This window comes from Eriocheir sinensis, chromosome 52, assembly GCF_024679095.1.
Source record: "Eriocheir sinensis breed Jianghai 21 chromosome 52, ASM2467909v1, whole genome shotgun sequence".
Classification (NCBI taxonomy): domain Eukaryota; kingdom Metazoa; phylum Arthropoda; class Malacostraca; order Decapoda; family Varunidae; genus Eriocheir; species Eriocheir sinensis.
The window spans coordinates 8,199,892-8,224,131 of NC_066560.1; the positions used below are offsets into that span (position 1 = coordinate 8,199,892).

Below are 24,240 nucleotides of genomic sequence, written 5' to 3' on the forward strand. Positions count from 1 at the left end.
TTGTGTCTGGAATATTATTAATGTTACATCACTACCGGCTATGACATCAGGGTAAGGTTCTGAGAAATGCCTTCATACTCTCACTTGAAAAGATTTTTATATCGGAGGACGGTGAAGAAAAAAGTGGAAGCCAGACTGCTGTTATCGGTTACACATTATAGCGAAGTGTTTAGCATCTAACAAATCATATAGTATTTTCTCAAAGGTGCGTGGTGAAGAAATAAATAATGCAAAGGATTTATAGAGATAGATACATAGACAGATAAAAAGATAGAGATAAAGAGGAAGATAGGTATAGTTAAATAAATAGACAAACAGATAGACAGATGGATAGATACAGGCAGATACAGACAGACAGGTAGTTTGATTGATAGATAGATATATAACCAGGCGGGTATGTAGCTTGGTGGATAAATAGATAGATAAATAGAGGTAGATAGATGTATAGATAAACAGAGATCGATAGATAGATATAAATTTTCGCAACAATGGAAGCTTCTCAAGGGCAACAAAAACAGAAAAAAACACCCTAAACAGACAAACATATAAACAGAGTAATAGATATATATGCCTTGATCTTCGTTCTAGTAAGACTGTAGCATTTTCTGATCAAGTTCTATATTTGTTTTGGCTCCTGATCTACTTCTGTGCTACGTGAGCGATAAAAAAAAGCGAAGAAAACAAAACAGCACATAAAAGGGAGAAAACACTAAGAGAAAGGCATTCAAGTCGTCCTCTTCAGGATTTAATTAAACTGATTTTGAAAGTTGTCTCCCTTTCCATTTTACCTTCGTCGATTTTTTTTCTTCGTTTCCTATTTTGAGAGCCAACGAGTTTTTTTCTGACGTTCTCTTGTTTTATTTTATGGCAATTCACTGATTTTGTTGTGTTATGTAAGTGAATGATGATGACGATGATGATAGTAATGATAATAATTAGAAGTTTAAACGGAACTGAAATTAGTTTTTATTTTGTTGCAACGCTGGTTATATGTTCTTCTAATGTATATGAAAAATGCATGCTAGAAATACATCACAATAGTCGATATTATTATTATTATTTTTATTATTATTATTATTATTATTATTATTATTCAAAGTTGCGTTGAGACAATCTTTACCAACAGGGAGAGGTCCGCTTACACACACACACACACACACACACACGAGGCAGCCCCTGATGTAGTGTTAATTCTCAAATAAGAGGGGAGGGGAGGAGGGAGGGGGAAGTTGTGAAATTCGTCTTGAGAGGAGGGATGGGGAGGGGAGGAGGGGAGAGAAGAGGGGAGAGGGGAGGGCAGGGGCCCGCCGGACACTGCTGCTGCTGCTGCTGCTGCGGCATTGAACCATCATGAATGAAGATCGAATTCTGCTTGTCTTCGGCGCACCTCCTCGCTTCATATTTTCTCCTGCCGCTCCCCGCCCACCTCTCCCTCTCGTCTCATCACCCAGCACCTCGTCCTTCACCCTTCTGCACATGTATTTATCACGCATACGTCTTGTGTGTTAATATATACCGGAAATTCCACGTATAATAGACTAATTGCAAACTGACTGGCACCCTGTTCCCCCGGGGGCCTTGGGTTGCCCGCCCCCGCCCCTGGGCTGCCAAGGGTCCCGCCCCTCCCCTCCACCAGTCTCCCGCTTCCTGCCCGCGGTAACCAGGCCTTTTTCTACGGATATTTGTGTGGGGGTTATTCCCTCTAGTGCACCCCCATCCTTCACCCACCGCCCTCAGCACCCCGTGGCAGCGTCGGGGGTGAGGTGCGTGCCGCGTTGCCGCCTCTCCGGGGTTGGGAATAATGCAAAAAAAAGTGGGTCGCCGGTAGCAGGCTCACCCTCACCAATTCATTCATGCCTCCCAATCTCTCTCGCCATGAATGACTAGCGCAGCTTTACTTTTCGATCCTCCCCAACCACACCCGGAGGACTGGTGGCCCTTGGCGGGGGTTTTGACGTCCACAGGGCACGGCTTTACATTCAGCCGAGGCGAAAGCTTAGGCAGGAGGGAGAATACAGTGTCCCGCCATCAGGGCCCTGCCATCATTGAATTGAACTAAAGGAAGACAAGCGTACAGGTGCCTAAAGACTCATTTTCGCTCATGTAAAGTGACGACTCCCTCTCCCTCTCTCTCTCTGCACATGCCACACGCTGCCATAGATTCGCCGTCAATTCAATATTAACACACGTACATTTTTCCTCCAGGCACACTGAGAACATTACGGCATCCACCCAGCCAGCCCTGTACAAAGTTAAACGCTAGACGTGTGGCGGAGAGAAACGCGGCTTGAGTGAAACGTAGTGGAAGGCGCCGAAGAGCAGTGACATTGAGGAAAAGTGTAGTGCAGGTTGGTAAGTGGCGAGGCGCTGTGTGGTGTTCCTCCGCCACAGCCTCTGCCTCTAAGTACACCCACAGGAGGAGATGACCCAGCCGCCCTTCACTCCCGTAGGAGGTGAAAGGAGTACAAAGGGCGTTGTTTAGCCGTGGTCCTCGAAGAAATAGAGGACCTTTACGCGGTACTACTTTTGGAGTGCGCGAGTTGGCCTGCGCGAAGGGACTCCAGATCTTCGTGTTGTTGTTGGGTGTTTCCATGAAGTTTAGTTACAATGAAAATGTGCATCAGGCGGGCAATAAAACGCCAAAATAGCCACCTGTACTATATAAAACATGACAGAGGGAAATGATGAGTAAGTATGTCCAGTCTAGAGCGTGGAAAACGGCCTCGAACCGGTGAAATGGTGCTGAAAACCTTGGTGGTGGTGGCGGGGTGATCGAGCCTCCATTTTCTCTGGCAAAGATTCTCGGGACGTCGCTTTGTTGGTAAATGTTTGGTGGCAGTGAGTGAAGGGATTTACACGCCGGAATCGTCGCGGGAAGTGCAATCGCCTCACAAAAGCCCCGGGAATTCAGTACATGTCAGAGATCTGGTCCTGTCACTTGGAGTTTACCCACAAAGCGGTGTCTCTCGTATTCCTTGGTGGGAGGCTAAGAGTGGTGTTCAGAGCCGAGATTCAGCTTTGTAATGCTTAAAGTTAACGATGCATTTCCCTCTGAGAGCCTCGTCGCCCTCGCGGATGACACAGTAAGTAGATTTTGTCCTTTTTCCTCTGGTGTGCCCTCAACCGCCGCCCCTCCTGTGTGTCAAACCAATGTGTTCCCCCGGCCCCCAGTGAGTGTTGTGAGGTGTTATCCTTCCTATGGGCCTTATGCATGCACCAGGGGGTTATAAGTGTGTTGTGGTGCCCTGTGGTGACGGCCCATGGTGTGTGTGAGTGAGTGTGTGTGTGTGTGTGTGTGTGTGTGTGACAGGGCCTGGTGACGGCTGCCCTGTTCGTGGTTTAGTCCCTGTCATTTTCCCCATTTAAAACCCCAAAGATGGTGATGAACGTACGGTGTTGTGAGTCAGTGATGAGGGGGGGGGGGGTAGGGGCATGAAAAGAGGGGGTGTGGTGACTGACAGGGCCTGGTGATGACTGCCCGGTTTGGTGGTGCAGTTCATGTCACATTTTAATCATTTATACGCCTAAACCTGGTGATGAACGCTCGGTGTTGTGGGTCAGTGGTGAGGGGGGCTAGGGGCATGGAAGGGGGGGTGTGGTGGTGAAGGAAGGGCCACGGTGTTCAGTCTAGGGGGCGTTCATTCATTAGTTTGGTGGATAAGGGGGTCGCGGAGGCTCCACCACCACCACCACCACCAGCCAGCCAGTCGCCCATTGATAAATCTCGCCCTAGTGCTGTGAACGGTCTGCCTCTGCCCCTCACAAACCGCCTCAGCCCCTGGGGTCTTCCTGTGGGGGATAACTCAATGAAAGCCAGTGATGCTACCCGTATAGTGTGTGTGTGTGTGTGTGTGTGTGTGTGTGTGTGTGTGTACCCCCTATACAGCTTTGCCTTCGTATGTGTGTGTGTGTGTGTAACTCCTATACAGCTCTGGCTTCGTGTGTGTGTGCTTGCCGAATAGGCCTACACGAGAATACATAGGCTGCGTTGCTTGGGGCGTAGTATCATTTTTCTTCCCCTACGTCTATACTTTTTTTTTTTTTAATAATTGGTGTATTACCTTTAAATCCTACTCATTAGTATATACATTCTATCCTAATGCACGTTTACATATACATTTCAACCCTAGACTACCAATGACTGTTAGAAAGTATTATATTATGTTTGGGCCCTTTCCATCCAACAACAACAACAGTAATAATAATATGTAGGACGAGTGCAGTAGCGGGACGGGGCAGGGAGGGCCGGGGTTCGGGGGCGGGGCGGGGCGGGGCACGGGGTAGGTATACAGGTTGGGCTGCTTGTGAATGGCGTAGTGAGGTCGTCCTTATGTACAGGTGCCCGAGGGAAGAACAGGCTATCCCCCCGCCACTTATTGATCATGTGTGTGTGTGTGTGTTGTGCCCTTCCCCACACCACCTGCCCTGCCTGCCCTGTTTGTGTGTGTGTGTGTGTGTGTGTGTGTGTGTGTGTTGCCCTTATCCCCACATCACCTGCCCTGCCTACCCCGTTTGTGTGTGTGTGTGTGTGTGTGTGTGTGTGTGTGTGTGTGTGTGTGTGTGCTGGATTGATCTATTATAACTACACTACAATTGTCACTACTACTACTAATACTACAACATTCATTACTACATCACTTAAGTTATATACATCAAAAGCATCAGGCCTTTAGTACTGCCCATTGCCACGTGTGTCTCAGGTGTGTTTGTGTGTGTGTGTGTGTGGTACATATAACACAATAGAAAACAAATGGAAGGAGATGGAAGCTTCCCCTCCTTTCTATTTCATTGGCGTCAAGTGACTGGCCTATATTCTCATAACAACGGGACTCACACACCCGCATTTGATAAGGCTTTCGCATAGAGGTTGTGGGTATTTCCTTGGGTAGCCTTATGGCCCTAGTGATAGTTTGACAATGCTTCTGCACCATGAATATGAAAGACAACTAATGAGAACATAACTAATCTCCGTTTTGGACGCTGGAAATATTTGTTGTGAGCCAAAAGCGTTGATAATACGTTCCTAGGAGTTCCCGCACAGTCCTCGTTATAGGATATAGAGCCGATTTCACAGTCCAACACAGTGTCTTCGTAACAGCCCGAACCAAACTACAAAATCCCATACAATCCAAAATGGGGAGGTCTTCGATGCCACACTAAATACACAAGACTTTTCCTGTATAGTTTCATCAAATTTGTGAACTTAAATATAAACACCAGACACTATACAAGGAAATTTCGAAGGCTCTGGTATTGGTTTGGGAGCTTACTAACCCATCATGGGGAACTGTGAAACTGGCCCATAGTCACGCAAATACATATTGAAGATCGCTAGGACGTTTGCTATGGGTTTTGACTATTCGTCACCTCATATTAAGCTATTCCTTTACCACATAGATTTATATTCACATCTTTACTTAATATTTCCAATCACGGATCTCATTGGTTAGTATACGCGCTATTTAAGTTGTGTAATGACTGTACGAAATAAAAAAAAGTTATAAAAGACACACAAGCGAAGAAATTAGATCATAGGTATAAATTTATCCTCCATCATTACAGTTTTCTTATCTGACTACGATGCGATTCATGCCTTCTGTCACTGAATGGTAACCTACAAAATGGTCATTGCAAGTTTATATATAAAGTAAGAAGATATAATTCAAAGCAAAGAAGTAAAAGCGAAGCAGTATTATTCATTTTTCATTATCTATTATTCAAAATCTTAGTTATAGTTTTTCTTCGGCTAACTCCACGATACTATTTATATTTCCTGAAGCAATAAGACTCATTTGAATATCGAAAGCAATGTTAGATCACTTTGACACTTTGAGAATGAAGTGTTGTAGGTGAAAATAGTGCTGAAAATCTTGAAAACAATTATGGTGATAGCGATTTCTTTATTCTTCACTTAATATTTGTTTTTCCTCTCCATCCCTGCAGTGGGGCTTCATATATATTTTCCGTCAGTGCATGCAAACTCGCAATCATGAATGACTGTGTGGCGTCGTGAAGGAGGGGAATCAAGGCGGGTTCAAGGTTAATCTTAATCGTCTCCTTCTCAGGCTCTGTCACGGCCAAGCAGACTCAGAGAGGATTTTTATACACATCCATAATTTTCTTGTTTGGTGGTTTTATGAGAACGTACATCGACTTGCTTTCCGGGGGCATTTCGTAACCCTTTTTCTCTTTCTTTAATATATTTTTAGACGTGTGTGATGTATTAGTCTCAGTGGAGATTTAAAACACCGTAATTTTCAAGTTTTGCGGGTTTTTTGTGAGGTTAGGCATCGATTAACTTTCCGAGACCATTTCTTGTTAGTTTTCTTCATGTTTCTTTGTATTATTATTAGTTTTACGTGGTTAATATATCATCAATAAGATTTTTACCGAGATACCTTCACGATTTTTATGTTTGACAATCGTGTGTGAGAAAAGAACTAATGTAAACTGACTGCGATAGTTTTTTGTAAGTTTCCTCATTGTTTTGACCCATTCAGTCACACGTGATTGTTTTGATTCTAAATATGAGCCACGAGTCCATATATATTTTTTGCCCTACTATAATGATTTACTTGGAAGGTCACACGTCCTGTTTCCCATAATGAGGTGACGTCCATGAGACCATTTTTTTATTATAATTTCATAAGCCTTGATTGTTGCGGTTTGTCTTAATGGTTCAGTTTATAAAGTCTTTTAAAGCCTTGGTCCTCATGATGTCTTCTCAAAAAATTCCTCAGCACCTTTTTATTTATTTATTATTATTGTAACGTTGAAGCCACAATGATCCATGACGGCCTATAGTTTGGTGGGAAAGTTATCAATATGTATTCCCTCACTTTATAGCCTATAGGTAGAGCCTCTTGTGTTTTTCGTTGTTGTTTATTTCGTTTATTTTTTGCCTCAAGTCGTAAAAAAGATCAATTCTATTTTCCTTCTTATCTATCCCTCCATATGCCCACCTGCCCACCTACCTTATACATCCCTACCTATCTTCCCCCTCTATATTTACCCATCTACCTTACTTCTTCCCTACCTCAACCTATCTACCGAACTACCGAGGAAGTACAAGTCTGCAAAATCTCTAGTTCAACCTTTCCTCCTTAGTCTTCACTCTTGTATCCTTCTATTTGGTTTTATTTCTTGTACTACTTATTTTTCTTCTGCTACTTTGCATTTTTATCTGTTGTTCAGGTTTTCCTCCTTTACCTTCATTCTTGTGTCCTGCTATTATTTTTAGTTTCCTTTCTTCTTCTTCTTCTTCTTCTTCTACTACTACTACTACTACTACTTCATATTTTTATTTGTGGTTCAGCTTTTCCTTCTCAGTCTTCTTGTTCTAGTTCTATAGGCCTATAAAGTTTTATTTCTTCCACTGCCTTTTCTCCTACTACTACTACTTCATATCTTTATGCTGTTCCACTCCCACTTCTACCACATAGTCATCATCATCATCCTTCCTTGAATATATATAAAATTCCTTCACTTAGAGCTAATTCCACAGGCCAACACCGTGCCTTTGTAACAGCCCGAGCCAAACTATACAATCCCATACAATCCATAATGGTGAGACTCTACTCAATACCAGATACACAAGAGCGTTCCTGTAGTATAAGGTCCTCAAATTTCTGAACTCAAATATGAACACTAAACACTATACAAGGAATTTTCAAAGTCTTTGGTGTTGGTTTGGGAGCTTGCTAACCCGTCATGGCGAACTGTGAAAGGGGCCGATGGAAACCGAGGTGTAGCCTATAGATAGCTAGCGACATTTGTTTGCATGGCTTGTGTTTAAGAAGAGGTAGAAGAGAGAGAGAGCGCCTGAACACTTAGAAGAGGGCGCACATATCCATTCACACACACACACACACAGCTGCCTGGGGATGGTGTGGTACATGATCACCTTTCTCGTGTGTGTGTCGAGAAAGTGAAGGCGGTGTGACTGTCAGAGTGTGTACGGCTGGCAGGGGTGTGTGTGGTGTGTCCTCCACTCAAAGCTGCTGGTCTGGGGGTTGCCTTTGGTTTTATGAATGAATGCTGCTTGTGAAGGTGACTTGTTTACACGGGTTTAACAGCTGAGGTTTTTTTTGTTTTGTTTTTTCGTCGATTTATTTACACGGGGGAATTTATACGGTAACAGCGGTCTTTTCTGTATGTTTTTCCTTTATCCTTTTGCTGCCCCCTGTGCTGTAAAGAAAATGCTAATGTGTAAAGTATTGTTAGTATAATGATATGTAACAATGTGTTCTGTGTAGCTACTTTGTACGCGTATACCTTTGCATATTACTCAGATTATGCAAGGTAAAGACGGGTAAAGAAAGGTTGATTCGTGTGAACAAGAACAACAGCAAAAACAACAACAGCAGGGAGCAGAAAACCGATAACCGGGTGCTGAAAAATAAATAAGTATTGCCAAACGAAAATTAAGACGAGTGTTTATGCGGTCATTGCGCTGAAATATGAATCCGTATTGCCAAACGAAGACAAGTGTGTATGCGGTCATTGCCCTGAAAAATAAATAAATATTGCCAAACGAAGAAGTCCTGGAGACGATGTGTGGAGGAATACATGAGAAGAACATCAGGGAGGAGAGTATACAATCATAAATTAATAAGTATTGCCAAACGAAGACTTATGTTCCTAAAGGCTTACAATCATTGCCTTAAAAAACGAAGAAGTCCTGGAGACGCTGTGTGAGGAGACAAAATTAATAAGTATTGCCAAACGAAGACTTATGTTCCTAAAGGCTTACAATCATTGCCTTAAAAACCGAAGAAGTCCTGGAGACGCTGTGTGGAGGGAGACATGAGAAGGACGAACATAAGGGAGGCTCATATAAATTAATAAGCATTGCCAAGCGAAGACAAATGTTCCTAAAAGCATACAATCATTGCCTTGAAAACCGAAGAAGTCCTGGAGACGGTGTGTGGAGGAAGACTTAAGAAGGACGAATTGAAGGGAGGAGAGAGTATACGATTAAGAGAGTGGGGGAGACTCGTATCCCGTCCAACCCCACAAGGGAAAATAGACATATGAAACGTAAAGAATAAGAATTGCTTTTCGTGAACAGTAACAAAGGAAGCCGAGCGAGAGAGAGAGAGAGAGAGAGAGAGAGAGAGAGAGAGAGAGAGAGAGAGAGAAACGAACACAAATAGCCGTACAATCCTACAAGTCATATCATAAATGGAGCACGTTCAAGTGGTCAACCCGCCAACCCGGTCAAGTAGTAGTAGTCAACCCGCTAACCACAATCCCCACCACCACAAAAAAAAGGGAGGAAGGGAAAAAAAAAGTGACATCTGGTGAGTGAAATCTTCGAGGAGAAACTCATCACCTCGCTTCGCCTCATAAGGAAGTTTCTTGGCATGGATTGAAGCGCAAAAAAAATGTCCCTCAGGCTCACCGATCTATTAGTGTGTGTCCAAATTAGTGCTATTCAACATTTTAAGTCTAACCCAACATGGTGTGTGTGTGTGTGTGTGTGTGTGTGTGTGTGTGTAGGTAGGTCAGTCGGGAGAAAGGTGATAAAAGGTAGCCAGGTGGATAGATAGTTAGAAGGTAGACAGGTAGATAGGTGTGAACGTAGAGGAGTAATTATAAAGGAGGGTAGAGAGGTAGAGAGTGGGAATGTAAAGAAATAAATAAGAAGAAAGATATAGAAGATAAAAAGCAAGGCAGGTAACAGTTATGCATTTTACCCATTTCAAGGGTGTAAACAAAAATAAAACAATAATGAAAAAGAAAAGCCCGCTACTTACTGCTCCTGAATAGAGTACAGAGGAGTGGCCCAAAAGAGCACCCATAGCACAACAGCCCTTTCCCAACCCTCATTGAAAGCCCCATGTACACAAACCCCAACACAGCATCTTCATCTCCCCCCACCCCGGACAGACCCAGCATCCTCATTCACCAAACCCCGAAATTCTGAGCTTAAAAATTACTGCAACACAAACCTAACATTCCTACATTTAAGACCAATCATGGCTGCTAAAATTGACCTCGACAGTCACCACCACCACTTTTAGCTCAATCTCGTGGCTATTAATACACCAGTAATTACAATGCGTCTTAGTCTCAAGTGTGGACTGCTTGTTGAATGATGGATCAGCTGGACGGAGGTGTAGTTACTCGAGAAGGTCACTGTTAGGTAGGGTGGTAGATGATTGGGTCAGTAGAGAGGTGAAGAGGTATGTAGGTTGGTAGGAAGATAGCAAGTAGATAGGAAGGTTGGGAAGAAGAAAGGTAGATACGAAATGATGTAGATGGGATAGGTAGGATGGAAGGTATTATATATTTAGATAGATCGATAGAAACGTGGAGAAAGGCAGGTAGGGAAGAAATAAGGTAGATACGTATTGATGTAGATGGGATAGATAGGCAAGGAAAGTATAATATAGGTAGGTAGGTCAGTAGAAGGGTGGAGGGAGGCAGGTAGGGAAGAAGTAAAGTAGATACGTAATGATGTAGATGGGATAGGTAGGAACTAGGATTGAAGGCATAATATAGGTAGATAGATCGATAGAAAGGTGGAGAAGGGTGAGTAGATAGGAATATAGGAAGAAGATAAACAGGTAGGCATGGAGAAAATAAGGCAGGTGGGTAAAACTGTAGAGGAGATAGGTAGGTTGGGATGTGCAAGGTAGATGGACAGGTGGGCTCCTAGGGGGATGGGTAAGAAGGAAGTATAACATTTTTCTAACAACCAAAACGGCCAGGAATGAAACTAAACCACAACAACGGCGAAAAACACACAAATGGCTCCTCCCATACCAAGAATACACAACCAAATGCCGCTAGTGACGAATTTTGGTTAGTGGATTTATTCTGCCGTGATGAGATGGTGTGCACTTTTAACTTGTCACGAAGGAAGCAAATTTGATCTCATTAACTCTTTCCCCCTACGATTCTTGTGTTCTCTGGGGATTTTTCTTTTTCCTCGTCTCTAAAATAACATTGAGATAGTTTTATGTGCATTATACGACGTGTGGAAGGCTTGGAAGAAAAGCTTAATGACAGTATGAAGTTATTACTATATTTTATTATTTTTTTAACGCTAAGAGGAGACACACCAATGAGTAGACAAAGTTAAAAGTTAATGTGGCAAATAATTCCTCTCGTAAAAGAAGTTAAACATTATTATTCCATATTAAGTGGTAGAGCTGTCTTGATGCTTACCTGCTAAATGGAGAGAGAGAGAGAGAGAGAGAGAGAGATGTTTATTTACACACCTGAGATTCTTCGCGTTAGTCAGGTAGATAATCAGAACCGTTTGTACAATGCTTTCAGGTGCACAGAAGTAGGCATCATTTTTCTGTCTATCTATCTATCTATCTATTTATCTCTTTGTTCACAGCGCCGTTAGTAACAAAAGTATCATGTCTTTCTTGTCTATCTATCTGTCCTATCTATCAGCATCATTATAATTAGCATCTATTTTCGGTGTCTTTATCTATCCATCTACCCTCTCCTCTTTCACAGCATCAGTAAAATCCGCAGCATAATTATATCTATCTGTATTATCTATTCTTTCTCACTGCAGGATTTTTATCAACCTCCCATCTCTCCTATCTCTCTCTATCTACTTTTTTTTTTTTTAGCATCAGTAACTCTATCATCTATTCTTTATCTGTCTATCTTTCCTCACAGTATCAGTAAGATCAGCATCCCATCTCTCTCTCTCTCTCTCTCTCTCTCTCTCTCTCTCTCTCTCTCTCTCTCTCTCTCTCTCTCTCTCTCTCTCTCTCTCTCTCTCTCTCTCTCTCCTCTTTCTTTTTTTTAGCATCAGTAACTCAATCATCTATTCTTTATTTGTCTATCTTCCCTCACAGCATCAGTAAAATCAGCATCCCATCTCTCTATCTACTCTATCTCTCACAGCATCAGTTACATCGTCATCCCATCTCTTTATCTATCTACGGTATCATTTCTTTTCACAGCATCCCGTTCTATCTATCTCTACCCTCTCTCACAGCAACATAAACTCATCAGCATCTATGGTACTCTCTCTCTCCCTCAATATCTATCTATTATTCCTATCTATCTTTCTATCATTCTATCAACACCAGCATCCCTATCTTTATCTGTCTTATCCTTTCTTTCTCAGCAGCATCAACACCAGCATCTATTCTTTCTCTCTCCCCTTTTCATCAATCTATCTATCAGTCAATCTATCTAGCTATCTATCATTCCTTTCTCAGCATCGTTAACACAACCTTCCATTCTCTTTTTCTCCCTTCCTCCCTTCTTTCAGCATCTTTTTCTCCCCCCCCTTTTCATCTATATCATTTCACCATCATCTATTCCTTTTCTCTTCCCTTTTAGTTATTTATCATTCATTTCTCAACATTCTTTAACACCAGCATCCATTCTCTTTCCTTCCCTTCTTCCCTTCTTTCAGCATCTTTTTCTCTCCCTTTTCATCTATATCATTCCATCATCATCTATTTATTTTCTCTTCCCTTCTAGCTATCTGTCATTCCTTTCCCAGCACCATTATCACCAGCATCCATTCTCTTTCTCTCCTTTCTTCCCTCCTCCTTTCTTCCCGTCATTCCTCCTTCCTTTCTTCCCGTCCTCTCCCACACCACCACCACCACCACGAGCAATAGGCATGTCCGGAGCAAGGTACGAAGAGATATACAGACAGTACGCCCCACACACCACGCCTTCCCTGTCACGCCACAGAGGGACAGAATCATACGTTCGCTGGGCTCGTGTTATGTTACTTGAGGGAAGATTTAACATACCCTGCTGAAAAAGACTTCCTTACGTGTGTGTGTGTGTGTGTGTGTTTCGGGATGAATTAGTGTTAGTCCCTCAAATTCACACGTGTACCGGAACCAAAGCTATTTCTCTGTCTGTCCAACTCTCTCTCTCTCTCTCTCTCTCTCTCTCTCTCTCTCTCTCTCTCTCTCTCTCTCTCTCTCTCTCTCTCTCTCTCTCTCTCTCTCTCTCTCTCTCTCTCTCACACACACACACACACACACACACACACACACACACACACACACACATTACATAATATTCTTTTTAATGTATTTGTATTTTTAATTATACAGTTTGTCTAATAAGGACGAGTTTTAAGACTATTCATGTTTGTTTTCGTTGTTTATCACACACACACACACACACACACACACACACACACACACACACACACACACACACATAGGGTCAGGTAGATACAAAGGTCTATAGGCTATATATATTTACTTTACTCACACTGCCCCATATATTAAGTTTATATCTAATCGCTTTCCTACGTTATCATGGACATTCATCAGCTTATCAGTGTTTATCCTATATATGCTTCTGGTGCCCATGTATTTGATTCACTGCTGATAATAGTAGTGTAAATAAAAGCGGTCATTCTAATATTCACCAGTTGTCTTCGGAAGCTAAATATCATGTCAAGGAGTAGGCCTATGCAGTGTTTGTTGTACCTGTTTAGGCCTATGTATTGTGTCGCTCCATTATGGTTTGTTTAATGAGGGAAATTGTTTGTGTGTAAGAAGAGATTCATTCATTTATACATTTCGTCCAGAAAGTATCAAGAAATGCATCCATCCAGAGAGAGAGAGAGAGAGAGAGGTTTGTGGGGGGGAGATTGTGGTGACGACAGTGGCTTTTCGTGGTCAAGGAGGGGGAGGAGGAGGAAGAAGAGGAGGAGGAGGAGGAGACACGTGCGTGCGAACAGGCTAACAACAGAGATTGACCCTTGACCGGTGTGTGTGTGTGTGTGTGTGTGTGTGTGTGTGTGTGGTACAGACATGTGACAATGTAAGCACCACGTGGCTTTATGTGTGCTGACTTCCTCCTCCTCCTCCTCCTCCTCCTCCTCTTCATTATGTATTACTCCTTCCTTCCTCCTCTCTCCTCTTCCTCTCCTCCCTCCATCTGCTCCTCTTCTCCTCTTCTGTATCGTCTTCTTTTTCTTTCTTTTCTTCTTTTTCTTCTGTGCTTCTCCCTTTTCTCCCTCTTCTTCACCCCTATCTCTTGTGGCTCCCCCTCCAATCCACCAATTCATCTCCCCTTCCCCTTTTCTCTCATCATAGTTTATTTTGTTTATTTAATTTTCAAAGTTGCACTGATCATTTGCTATATCCTGCGTCTCTCATAGCTCCAGTGGTGCCTTCTCGCTTTTCTCTCATTTGATTTTCCCTTTCTTTCTTTATCTGTATCTTTCGCTTTTTCTGTCTTTATATCATCTTCTCATTTGATTTTCGCATTTTCTTTTTTTCTATATCTTTTTCTTCCTCTGTTTTATCTTTTCTCATTTGATTATCGCTTTCTTTCTTTGATTATCGCTTTCTTTCTTTGATTTTCGCTTTCTTTCTTTGATTATCGCTTTCTTTCTTTGATTATCGCTTTCTTTCTTTCTCTGTTTTTTTATTTCTCAGTTTTACCTTTTCTCATTTGATTTTCGCTCTCTTTCTTTCTCTGTTCCTTTCACTTCTTCTTTCTCTTGTTTCTCTACTCAACTAACCGCTTCGTTAGTCCAATTCCTTACTTAACTATACCACAACCACAACACTCACGACCACCACCACTAACTACTACTACTACTACTACTACTACTACTGATGTCCACTCTAAGAACCTTATCACTCATACCTTTTTACCTGTTCCGTGTTACCTGCTTTGCGTCCGTGATTTATTCCTCCTAATTAACACCTTTTAATCTACACGTATACACACACCTGTCGAACGATGTAGCACAGGTATATAACGTCAGGTGAAGGGGAAGAGATGTCTGTCCTTTTTATTAGACCCAACTTGGTGTCCTTCGTTCGTTCAGGTTATTTGTTTTATTGATTATTTTTTTGTGTGTATTTGTTGACTATTCTTTACATGTATAGTTTAGAGAGCACACGTATCTAAAATCATAGGTAAGAGTTTTATAATTAGCACTTCCGTCTGTCATTCGTCATTCTCTCTCTCTCTCTCTCTCTCTCTCTCTCTCTCTCTCTCTCTCTCTCTCTCTCTCTCTCTCTCTCTCTCTCTCTCTCTCTCTCTCTCTCTCTGACGTCATAACGTTTGGCTACTTGAGAAGCTGGCGTGTTTCCTTTAGTTCTCTCTCTCTCTCTCTCTCTCTCTCTCTCTCTCTCTCTCTCTCTCTCTCTCTCTCTCTCTCTCTCTCTCTCTCTCTCTCTCTCTCTCTCTCTCTCTCTCTCTCTCTCTCATTTTAAACATCCATATTTTTTTACCTGTCGTTAAATCAGGGTTGTTCGATTTGGTCAAGTTGATTTAAGTAATTTGATTTAAGTCGATATAAATCAGATGATATTTTAAGAAAGAATAATCTCAAACAAGTAATTTGCTATGGAAAACAATACATCAGTGCGTTGTATGTGCACAAAGTACTTCATATAGCACAAAGTGTGAGTGGTGTACTTCAGCAATAATACCTCAATGCCAACCACGAGAGTGAGTTGGGTGTTTATAAATTTGGAGTGGCAACTGTAGTGTTCGGCGCCTCCGCAGTGCAGTGGTTAGCGTCCCTAAATATGAATCTGCTGGCTTGGGTTCGAATCCTGGCCCCAGCAGTCGGCGTGCATCCCACCCACCTGTTCGTCCTTCCTTTCGGGCGGGTCGATAAATTGCACCTGGGGAAACCTGGGGAAGGTAAACTGTGGTAACCGTTTTAGGAGCAGTAAGTAGTGGGCTTTTTTTTTCTTTTTTTTTTTCTTTTTTTTTACGCCCTTGCACTGTCTCCTCTGCTGTAATAAAAAAAAAAAAACTATGTTACACTTGCCCTGTGTCCCGGGTGATTGGTTCCCCCCCACAGCCTCAAAGGGCCAACGTGGGACGGAGATGAGCACCGCCGCCACGCGCACCTATAGCGTATGCTCTTAACTTTACCTTTAAATGTGCAGACAGGTAAATTTTTTTTACAGCAAAGGAGACAGTTCAAGGGTAAAAAAAAAGGAACAATAATGAAAAAAAGCCCGCTATTCACTGCTCCTACATTGCTCCTATTATTCCGCAAATATACGTAGATATCCGCAAAAATTGGTAGGCCTCCGTAAATATACGTGGACATCCGCATATATACACGTAGATATCCGCATATATACGTAGATATCCACAAATATTGGTAGGCCTACGCAAATATCGTAGGCCTTTGCAAATATACGTAGATAACCGCAAATATTGATAGGCCTCTGCGGACAGCCAACCAACCAACCATTCGTCAGTGTGGAGGAGGCGAGGCTGTGTGTGTGTGTGTGTGTGTGTGTGTGGCGGAAGTTGGCTAACCTTCTTTCTCTCTTTCGTCACGGGGGTGTAGACTGTTGTTATGCCCCGCCACCCGAACGTTTGGACCACCAGAACAAACATTGCGTGAGACTGTGAGAGAGAGAGAGAGAGAGAGAGAGAGAGAGAGAGAGAGAGAGAGAGAGAGAGATGACTGAACCGTTCTGTCATGTGGTTGTTCACTGTAGATTGATAAAAAAAAAGTATAATAAACCTCATAACTTGAATAGGTTTACTTATACACTCCCTCCTTCCTTAAACGTTCCCTCCTTCTTTACATACTCCCTCCTTCCTTATGCACTCCCTCCTTCCCTACCGTTCCTTCCTTCCCTCCAGACACTCCCATAGACACCTCCTAAACAATACACTCGCCACTAACACCTAAAATCAACATCAAATAAAACTTAAGACGCCCCGTAGAGTATACAGCAAGGTCAGTCAAGGGAGAAGGAATAGGAACAGAGGCTGCGTAGGAGTCGCTAGGAATTTATTATGTATGCATTATGAATGATGAGATTGCAGGTATGGTTATTATGTGAACTAAAACCAATACTAGGCCTGTTTTTCCTTTTTTTCTGCTATTTATATATGATTTGGAACAGAGGCAGCGTAGGAGTGGCTAGGAATTTTTATGTTTACGTTATGAAGGATGAGAGATTGGGGTGGCGATTATATGAAGTAAAATCAATACTAGGCCTATTTTTCCTTTTTTTCTGCTATTTATATATAATTAGGAACAGAGGCATTGTAGGATTGGCTAGGAATTTTTATGTTTACGTTATGAAGGATTAGATACAGCAAGGTTGGTGATTATGTGAACTTAAATCAATACTAGGCCTATTTTTCATTTTTCCTGCTATTCATATATATTTTTCCTTTCTACGGTATGAAGGATAAAGAGACATATAGCAGGGATGGCGATTATGTTAACTAAAATCAATACAAGGCCTTTTATTTTTCTCCTTTTTCATGCTTTTTATATATATTTTTCCTTTCTACGGTATGAAGGATAAAGAGACATATAGCAGGGGTGGCGATTATATGGAACTAAAACCATTATATACAAGGCCTTATGTTTTTCCTTTTACCTAATACATTTTTTTTTTTATCAAAAGAGGAGTATCTAGACGTCTATGGAATGCAAGGTTGATATATAATTGTCTTTCGTCACCGTTCTCTGTTAGTTATGTCCGTGTGGTGTGGACGTTTTCATTATATTCAAAGCTTGGTCTGTCTGTCTTAACGGTACGGTATAATTCATAGGTTAGTTCCACCGTCCAGTACAGAGTCATTGCAAGTCCACTAACCAAACCATATTCTCCTCAATGATCCGTTAATTCTACTCAATACCAGGTACTTATAAAGAGATATTCCCTGTGTTGTTTGTTAAAAGTTCCTCCGTTTTATATCAACACCAAACATTAAAGTTATCGTACAAGGCATTTTCGTCGTATTTTGTGTTTGTTTTGAGAGCTTATAAAAGTGCTGTACTTGATCCTGGGTCTTGCAAAACTGGCCTTAAGTGGAAAGAAGAGGAAGGCCGAAAGTAGAACAGGGACAGGAAGAGGGATGAGGAGAATAGTTCATTGTTGTGTTACCAGCAGCGCCCTTTGCTATCAGTGGCCAACCCGCGCACTATATATATACTTGTTGTTTGAAGCACTTATTGTTGTTGTTGTTGCTGGGGCCTTGGGAGGAGGAATCATCTGTTATCTCCCGGAGCTTCCTGTAGTAACGTGTCTCATTGTTACTGCTTGTTTTTCTTCTTTCATTCTTTCTTTCTTTTCGTTCATTCATTCTCTTCACTGTTTGCTTGATCTTGTGTTTGGTGATTCGTTAGTGTCTGAGAGAAGAGATAGAGATACATACATACATACATACATACATGGATAGATACAGAGAGAGAGAGAGAGAGAGAGAGAGATGCCTTGCCGAGTGATAGAGGCAGACATATTGTATTGCATTGGTGTTATTTAATTAAGGGCAACCTGATCCCCGCGCACTGATAACCTGGATACCTGTGTTTTGACCTCACCTGTGTGCTTGTTTTGGGTTTTGAAGTTTAGTGGGCGAGTGGAAAATTGTACATCTGGAGGGCTTTTTTTTTTTCTTAGGATTTTTTCTTATCTTTTTTTTTCTCCTATTTTATTTTCCTTTGCGTTGCTTCCGTTGCTGTAATAAAAACAACAACTATAGGTACAATATATAGATAAATGGACGACTTTAAACTTATGTGGAAAAAAAATTACTTAAACCGACGATTTTGTGTGTGTTTATGTTTTCTTATGTAAATTTAACAGACGTTTAAATGGGAAGGAAAATAATAATAATAATATTGATGAAAAATTAATGAAAAACTGTTTAAAGTAAGAAATTGAAATAGAAAAGAAGAGAGAACGACACAAAGAGACACATCATTAGTTTGTTGTTTGTTAAGAATAACCAACACGAGGCAAGAAATGTGTGTGTGTGTGTGTGTGTGTGTGTGTGTGTGTGTGTGTGTGTGTGTGGCCCCTTCCGCTGTCAGGTCCTCTCAGTTTCCGGTTGGGCGTGGGAACGGCAGCCCTATATCCCCCCCCCTCCCCCACCCACCCACTTCACACCCACCCACATGTTCAACGGTTTTGCCCTCCCCCCTTCCCCCTCCTCCCCCCCCCCTTTGTATACCCTCTTGACAGCCTCTTTACCCCTTTCCTCTCTCCCTCTTGTCCTCACCCTCCTCTCCTTTTCCTTCATTTTCTCATTTCCTCTCTTTTCCTCCTTTCTTTTTCTTTCGTTTGTTGGCTACCCGCATCACCTTCCTCTCTCTCTCTCTCTCTCTCTCTCTCTCTCTCTCTCTCTCTCTCTCTCTCTCTCTCTCTCTCTCTCTCTCTCTCTCTCTCGTGATTACTTTTAGTTTTTTGCAGATAAACCTAATTCTTCTTATTTTCCTTCTTCTTCTTCTTCTTCTTCTTCTTCTTATTATTATTATTATTATTATTATTATTACTTATTATTATTTTATTACCACTACTTTTACTACTACTACTACTACTACTACTACTACTACTACTACTACTACTACGCTATTATAGTAATGTCCAGAAATAAATTTGTTAGGTAATTTGACATGCGTTATTTTTTACTGGATGCTAATTATGGGAAGTGGGAGGAAGGGAAGGGGGTGGGGTGGGTGGGGGGGTGATGTGATTTATTTTGGGGCGAGGGGGGGGCGGAGGGGGGGGGGGGCTGGTTTTGGTTCCCACGGGTCAAACACAACGAAAACTCTGGTCACTTCCGCTCTTCCGGTGTTTGTATCTCTTCCTCTCCCCTTTCCTTCCTTCCTTCGCTTCTCTTCCTCTTCCCCCCTTCTTCCTTTCCCCTTTCTTTCCCATTTCTTTTGTTCCTTCTCCTCTTCCTCCTCCCCCCTTCTTCCTTTCCCCTTTCTCTCCCCTTTCCTTCGTTCCTTCGTTTCTTTTCTTTCTCTCCCCTTCCTTTCCCATTTCCTTCGTTCCTTCGCTTCTTCTCTTTCCCACCTCCCTCTCCCCTTTCCTTCCTCCCCTCCTTTTCCCCTCCCTCCACAATTTTCTTCGTTTCTCCTCATCCCTCTTCCTCCTTTCCCCTTTTCCCCTTTCCTTCGTTCCTTCGCCTCTCACCTCTCTTTCTCTTCCCCCTTCCTCCCCCCTTCTCCCCTTTCCTTCGTTTCTCCTCCCCCCTCATTCTCTTCCCCCATCATCTCCCTTTCTTCTCCCCTTTCCTTCGTTTCTCCTCCCCCCTCATTCTCTTCCCCCTTCATCTCCCTTTCTTCTCCCCTTCATCCCTTTCCTTCGCTTCTCACCCCTCTTCCTCTTTCCTCCTTCCTCTCCCCTTCTTATCCACTTTCTTTCGTATCTCCTCACCCCTTTTCCTTTTCCCTCTTTACTCCCCCTTCCTCCTCCTCGTCCCTTCTCTTCTCTTTCTCATCCTTCTTCCCTTCTTCCATCCTCACCTTCTCATCTCCCTCCTCTCCATTTCCTCTTTCCTTTCCCCTCCTTCGTTCTTCCTCACCCCTCTTCCCCTTCTTCTCGTTTCCCTCTCCCCTTCCCTTTCCTTCGTTCCTCCATACCCCTTTTATCGCGTCTCCTCCCTTTCCTCTCCGTCCCTTCTAATTTTTCTCCCACCCCTCCCTACTTTCTCTCCTTCCTCTCCCCTCTTCTCCGCCCCTCTTCCCCCTGCCCCTCACTTCCCTCTTCCCCTCATTGTTCTCTTAATCTCCGGAGTGTCTTATATCGTCACAGCCACCGCAAAATGACACACACACACACACACACACACACACACACACGAGAGGGGTGAACTATTTAAAATCGAGCGTTGAGATGTTAATAAGAAAACTCGTTATGACAAAATAGCAACAACATAAATTAATCGTATCTAAGAATGTTGAAATTATAACTATAGATAAAAGTAGAAATTGAATATACTACTACTACTACTACTACTACTACTACTACTACTACTACTACTACTACTACTACTGTATCCCATGACAATAGAGTTAACAGTCGTAAGCTTTTGTACGCGCAGTCGCCGCTTCATTTGTTTACACTCCTCAAAACAGAAGAGTAACCAAGACCGTGTTTATTTTTATACCTGAGTGGTACTTCTCTTCTGTTACCTCCTCCTCCTCCTCCTCCTCCATCTCCTGTTCTTCCTCTTTTCTTTCTCATATTACCTTTCATGTTTTTAATTCCTTGGTTTTGAATTTCTCATCTTTCTCGTTTTATTTAGATTTATTTAGTTTTTTTTTATTCTGTTCCTTGTCATTCTTCCCAGCATCGCATTATTTTCTTTCCCTTCTACTCTCTCTCTCTCTCTCTCTCTCTCTCTCTCTCTCTCTCTCTCTCTCTCTCTCTCTCGTGGTAAGAATTAAGGGATGGTGGGCGGCGCCACATCCGGTGTGAGGCGGAGTGGGCGTGGGCGGCAGGACCCTTCCTTCCTCTCTCTCTCTCTCTCTCTCTCTCTCTCTCTCTCTCTCTCTCTCTCTCCACAATTGAGTACTCCTATCTTATCTTGTCCTTATCTCGGCCGCGTGGTGTGTCCCTCTTCGTGCTGATGTCATTTCCGCTCCACAATCTCATTCTCTTTCCTTTGTCAAGTGTCGGAGGCGAGTCACTCATTCATGCACCCAGTCGGTTCATTCAGTCACTCCTGTCGCCCTTATCATGCATGTTCTGTCCTTGTTTTATATATGTTCATGCACTCAATTAACTTTTTCGGTCGTATCAGTGAGTCGGTTAGCTACTGAGAAGGTTTTGTGTTTATTTTTATTTAGCTCGGCGTTGTTGTTGTCTTTATGTACGTTACGCAAATATTCAGTCAGTTAGTCAGAGGAACATTCAGTCAGATATTTAGTTTTGTCACTTGTTATTTTGTTGTCAGTCAAGTCATTCAGTTAGTCAGTCGCTTATTCAGTCGTTTATTCAGCTTCTTAGTCAGTCAGCCAGTCAGTTAATCGCTTGCTCAGTCAGTCAGTCATTCCTCCAGTTACCCATTCTTTGATTAGTTGTCCTCGCCAGTCAGTCAGCCAGTCATTTAATCGCTTGCTCAGTCAGTCAGTCAGTCATTCCTCCAGTTACCCATTCTTTGATTAGTTGTCCTCGCCAGTCAGTCAGCCAGTCAGTTAATCGCTTGCTCAGTCAGTCAATCAGTCAGTCAGTCTAATTCCTCCAGTTACCCATTCTTTGATTCCTTGTTCTCGCCAGTCAGTCAGTCAGTAACTTGTTTTTCTTCAGTCATTCATTTGTTAACTTGTTTGATCAGTTAGTCAGTCTAGGTTCACAAGTCATCCAGTTATTTAATTGTTCTCTTTGCCAGTCAGTCAGCCAGTCAGTCAATCATTTCTTAATCAGCTATTCATTTTAATTTGTTTAGTCTTTCAGTCAGCCAGTCAGTCAATCATTTCTTAATCTTCTCTTTATTTTAATTTGTTCAGTGTGTCAGTCAGTCAGCCAGTCGGTCGATCATTTCTTAATCAGCTATTCATTTTAATTTACTTTGTCAGTCAGCCAATCAGTCAGTCAGTTATCCAGCCAGTCAGCGTAAAACAACACCTGTAATTATCAAACCTTATCACCTTCATTACCTCGCGTCATCAGGTAGTTCATTATACGCCCACTTAGCGTACAGATTGGAATAGTGCGTGCAAAACGGCGTACACCTTCATTGTCTTTTTCAGTCTTCCGTCTCGTGGGAGCAACATTCTCTTGTCACCTGAATTATTTGCCTCACCTGCGCGTCGCCTCTCATTCTCAGGTGTATTATTAGCCCAGGTGCCGCCAAGGTGTGCCAGGGGAGTGACGCAACCTTCGCCCTTTTTCTCTGTTCCGGAGTTATTTCAGTTTCATCGTTGGTTACTCTCGGTACTCTGTGATGTGATTTGGTACCGCAGTCGTGCCAGGGAATGTGATGTAACGGTCTTGATTTGTGGTGTAAGTTGTGTGAGTTTAGTTTTTTTTTTTTGTGTGTGTGTGTCATTGTTTTTGGTTGTTGTTTTCAGGCTTCTTGTAGTTTTCTAGATTATTGGTTTTCATATTCACCGTCACTGGAGTTTTCTATATTTCTTTTTCTCAGTCTTGGGGTTTTCTGTGAATCCGTAATTTTTCCTTGTTCTTCCTTTTCAGTTCCCTTCCTTGTTATCATTAGTTTCCCTACTCTTCCCTACTCTTACTTTTCCTCTTCCTTTTCAATCCCCTTCCTCCTTATTTGTTTCCCCACCTTTCCCTTTTCTTATTTCTCATTGCTCTACCTTTTCAATCTCCTTTCCCTTTTTCTTATTTCTCATTGTTCTTTCTTTTCATTCTCCTTCCTTCTTTTCATTAGTTTCCCCACCCTTCCCTACTTTTACTTTTCCATGTTCTTCCTTTTCATATCTTTCTTCGTATCTTTTTTATTTTTATTTAGTTCTGTGTTGTTTTTGTTGTCAACGCAGATAGTCAGTTAGTTGGTTAGTCAGAGGAGCGTTCAGTCAGGTATTTAGTTTTGTCAGTTGTTATTTTGTGGTCAGTCAAGACAGTCAGTCAGTCAATCGCTTATTCATTCCCCACCTTTCCCCTTTTTTTTTTATATATCATTGTTCTTCGTTTTCATTCCCCTTCCTCCTTTTTATAAGTTTCCCCAACCGGTTCCTTTCTCTGTTCCTTCCTCGCCTTCTCCTCCTTCTTCGTTCCTCTCCTCCAATCCATTATCTTCCTCCTTGTTCTTCCTTTTCACTCCCCCTTCCTTCTTATCATTAGTTTTCATATCAATTCTGTCCTCTATTCTTTCCTTCTACTTACTCTTTCTCTTCGTTCCTATTCTCCAATCCATAATCTTTCTCCTTTTTCCTTCCCCTATTCTTTCCTATCCTTCTCGTTCTCCCGCTTCTGAGAGAGAGAGAGAGAGAGAGAGACGAGAGACGAGAGACAAGATATTGAAGGACATGAAGCGAGAGATGAAGCAACATACTAGCCGGAAAAGCCAACCAGCCAGTCAGCCAGCCTCACCCTTAGCCTACTATCAAAATTAATCTACGTCATAATCTTTCCGTCCGTTCATCTTGCCCCGTGAAGCAAGAGCCAAGGACGAGAGTGGTTCCGGCCGTCAGTCAGTCAGTCGAGGATTCGTCAGCAAGCTTCCCCCGTACACAGGCTGTTGACAATGCGTATCGCTGTGTATTGGCCCCGCCCTCGCCTCGAACGCTCTTCACCTATACGCAGCCTCCTTATGTGGTTGTTAATTTAAGAGATTTAGTTTTCTATCATGTTTTGGTTGTTATTTTCAGCCTCTTTGGTTTTCTGTTTATATTTGTGGTTGATATTTTGTCCTATTGCTGTTTTCTATCCCTTTTTGGTTGTTATTTTCATCCTTATTGGTTTTCTGTTTATATTTGTGGTTGATATTTTGTCTTATTGCCGTTTTCTATCCCTTTTTGGTTGTTATTTTCATCCTTATTGGTTTTCTGTTTATATTTGTGGTTGATATTTTGTC

At 42.3% G+C, this 24,240-nt stretch overlaps 1 protein-coding gene across 4 annotated transcripts in view; it reads left to right on the forward strand.

The window, feature by feature from the left end:
* The first annotated feature begins 1,898 nt into the window (after positions 1 to 1,898).
* Positions 1,899 to 24,240, forward strand: part of LOC126983027 (sprouty-related, EVH1 domain-containing protein 2-like) — a 40,449-nt gene continuing 18,107 nt past the window's right edge. Inside the window, exons 1-2 of one of the 4 annotated variants that reach the window (XM_050835453.1) lie at positions 1,899 to 2,077; positions 2,206 to 2,348. Coding sequence is in view for 3 of the 4 variants with exons in the window: in XM_050835454.1 (XP_050691411.1) it covers positions 3,040 to 3,083 (44 nt within the window). In the remaining variant the exon portion in view is untranslated. The other 3 variants (XM_050835452.1, XM_050835454.1, XM_050835450.1) reach the window with 3 other exon arrangements.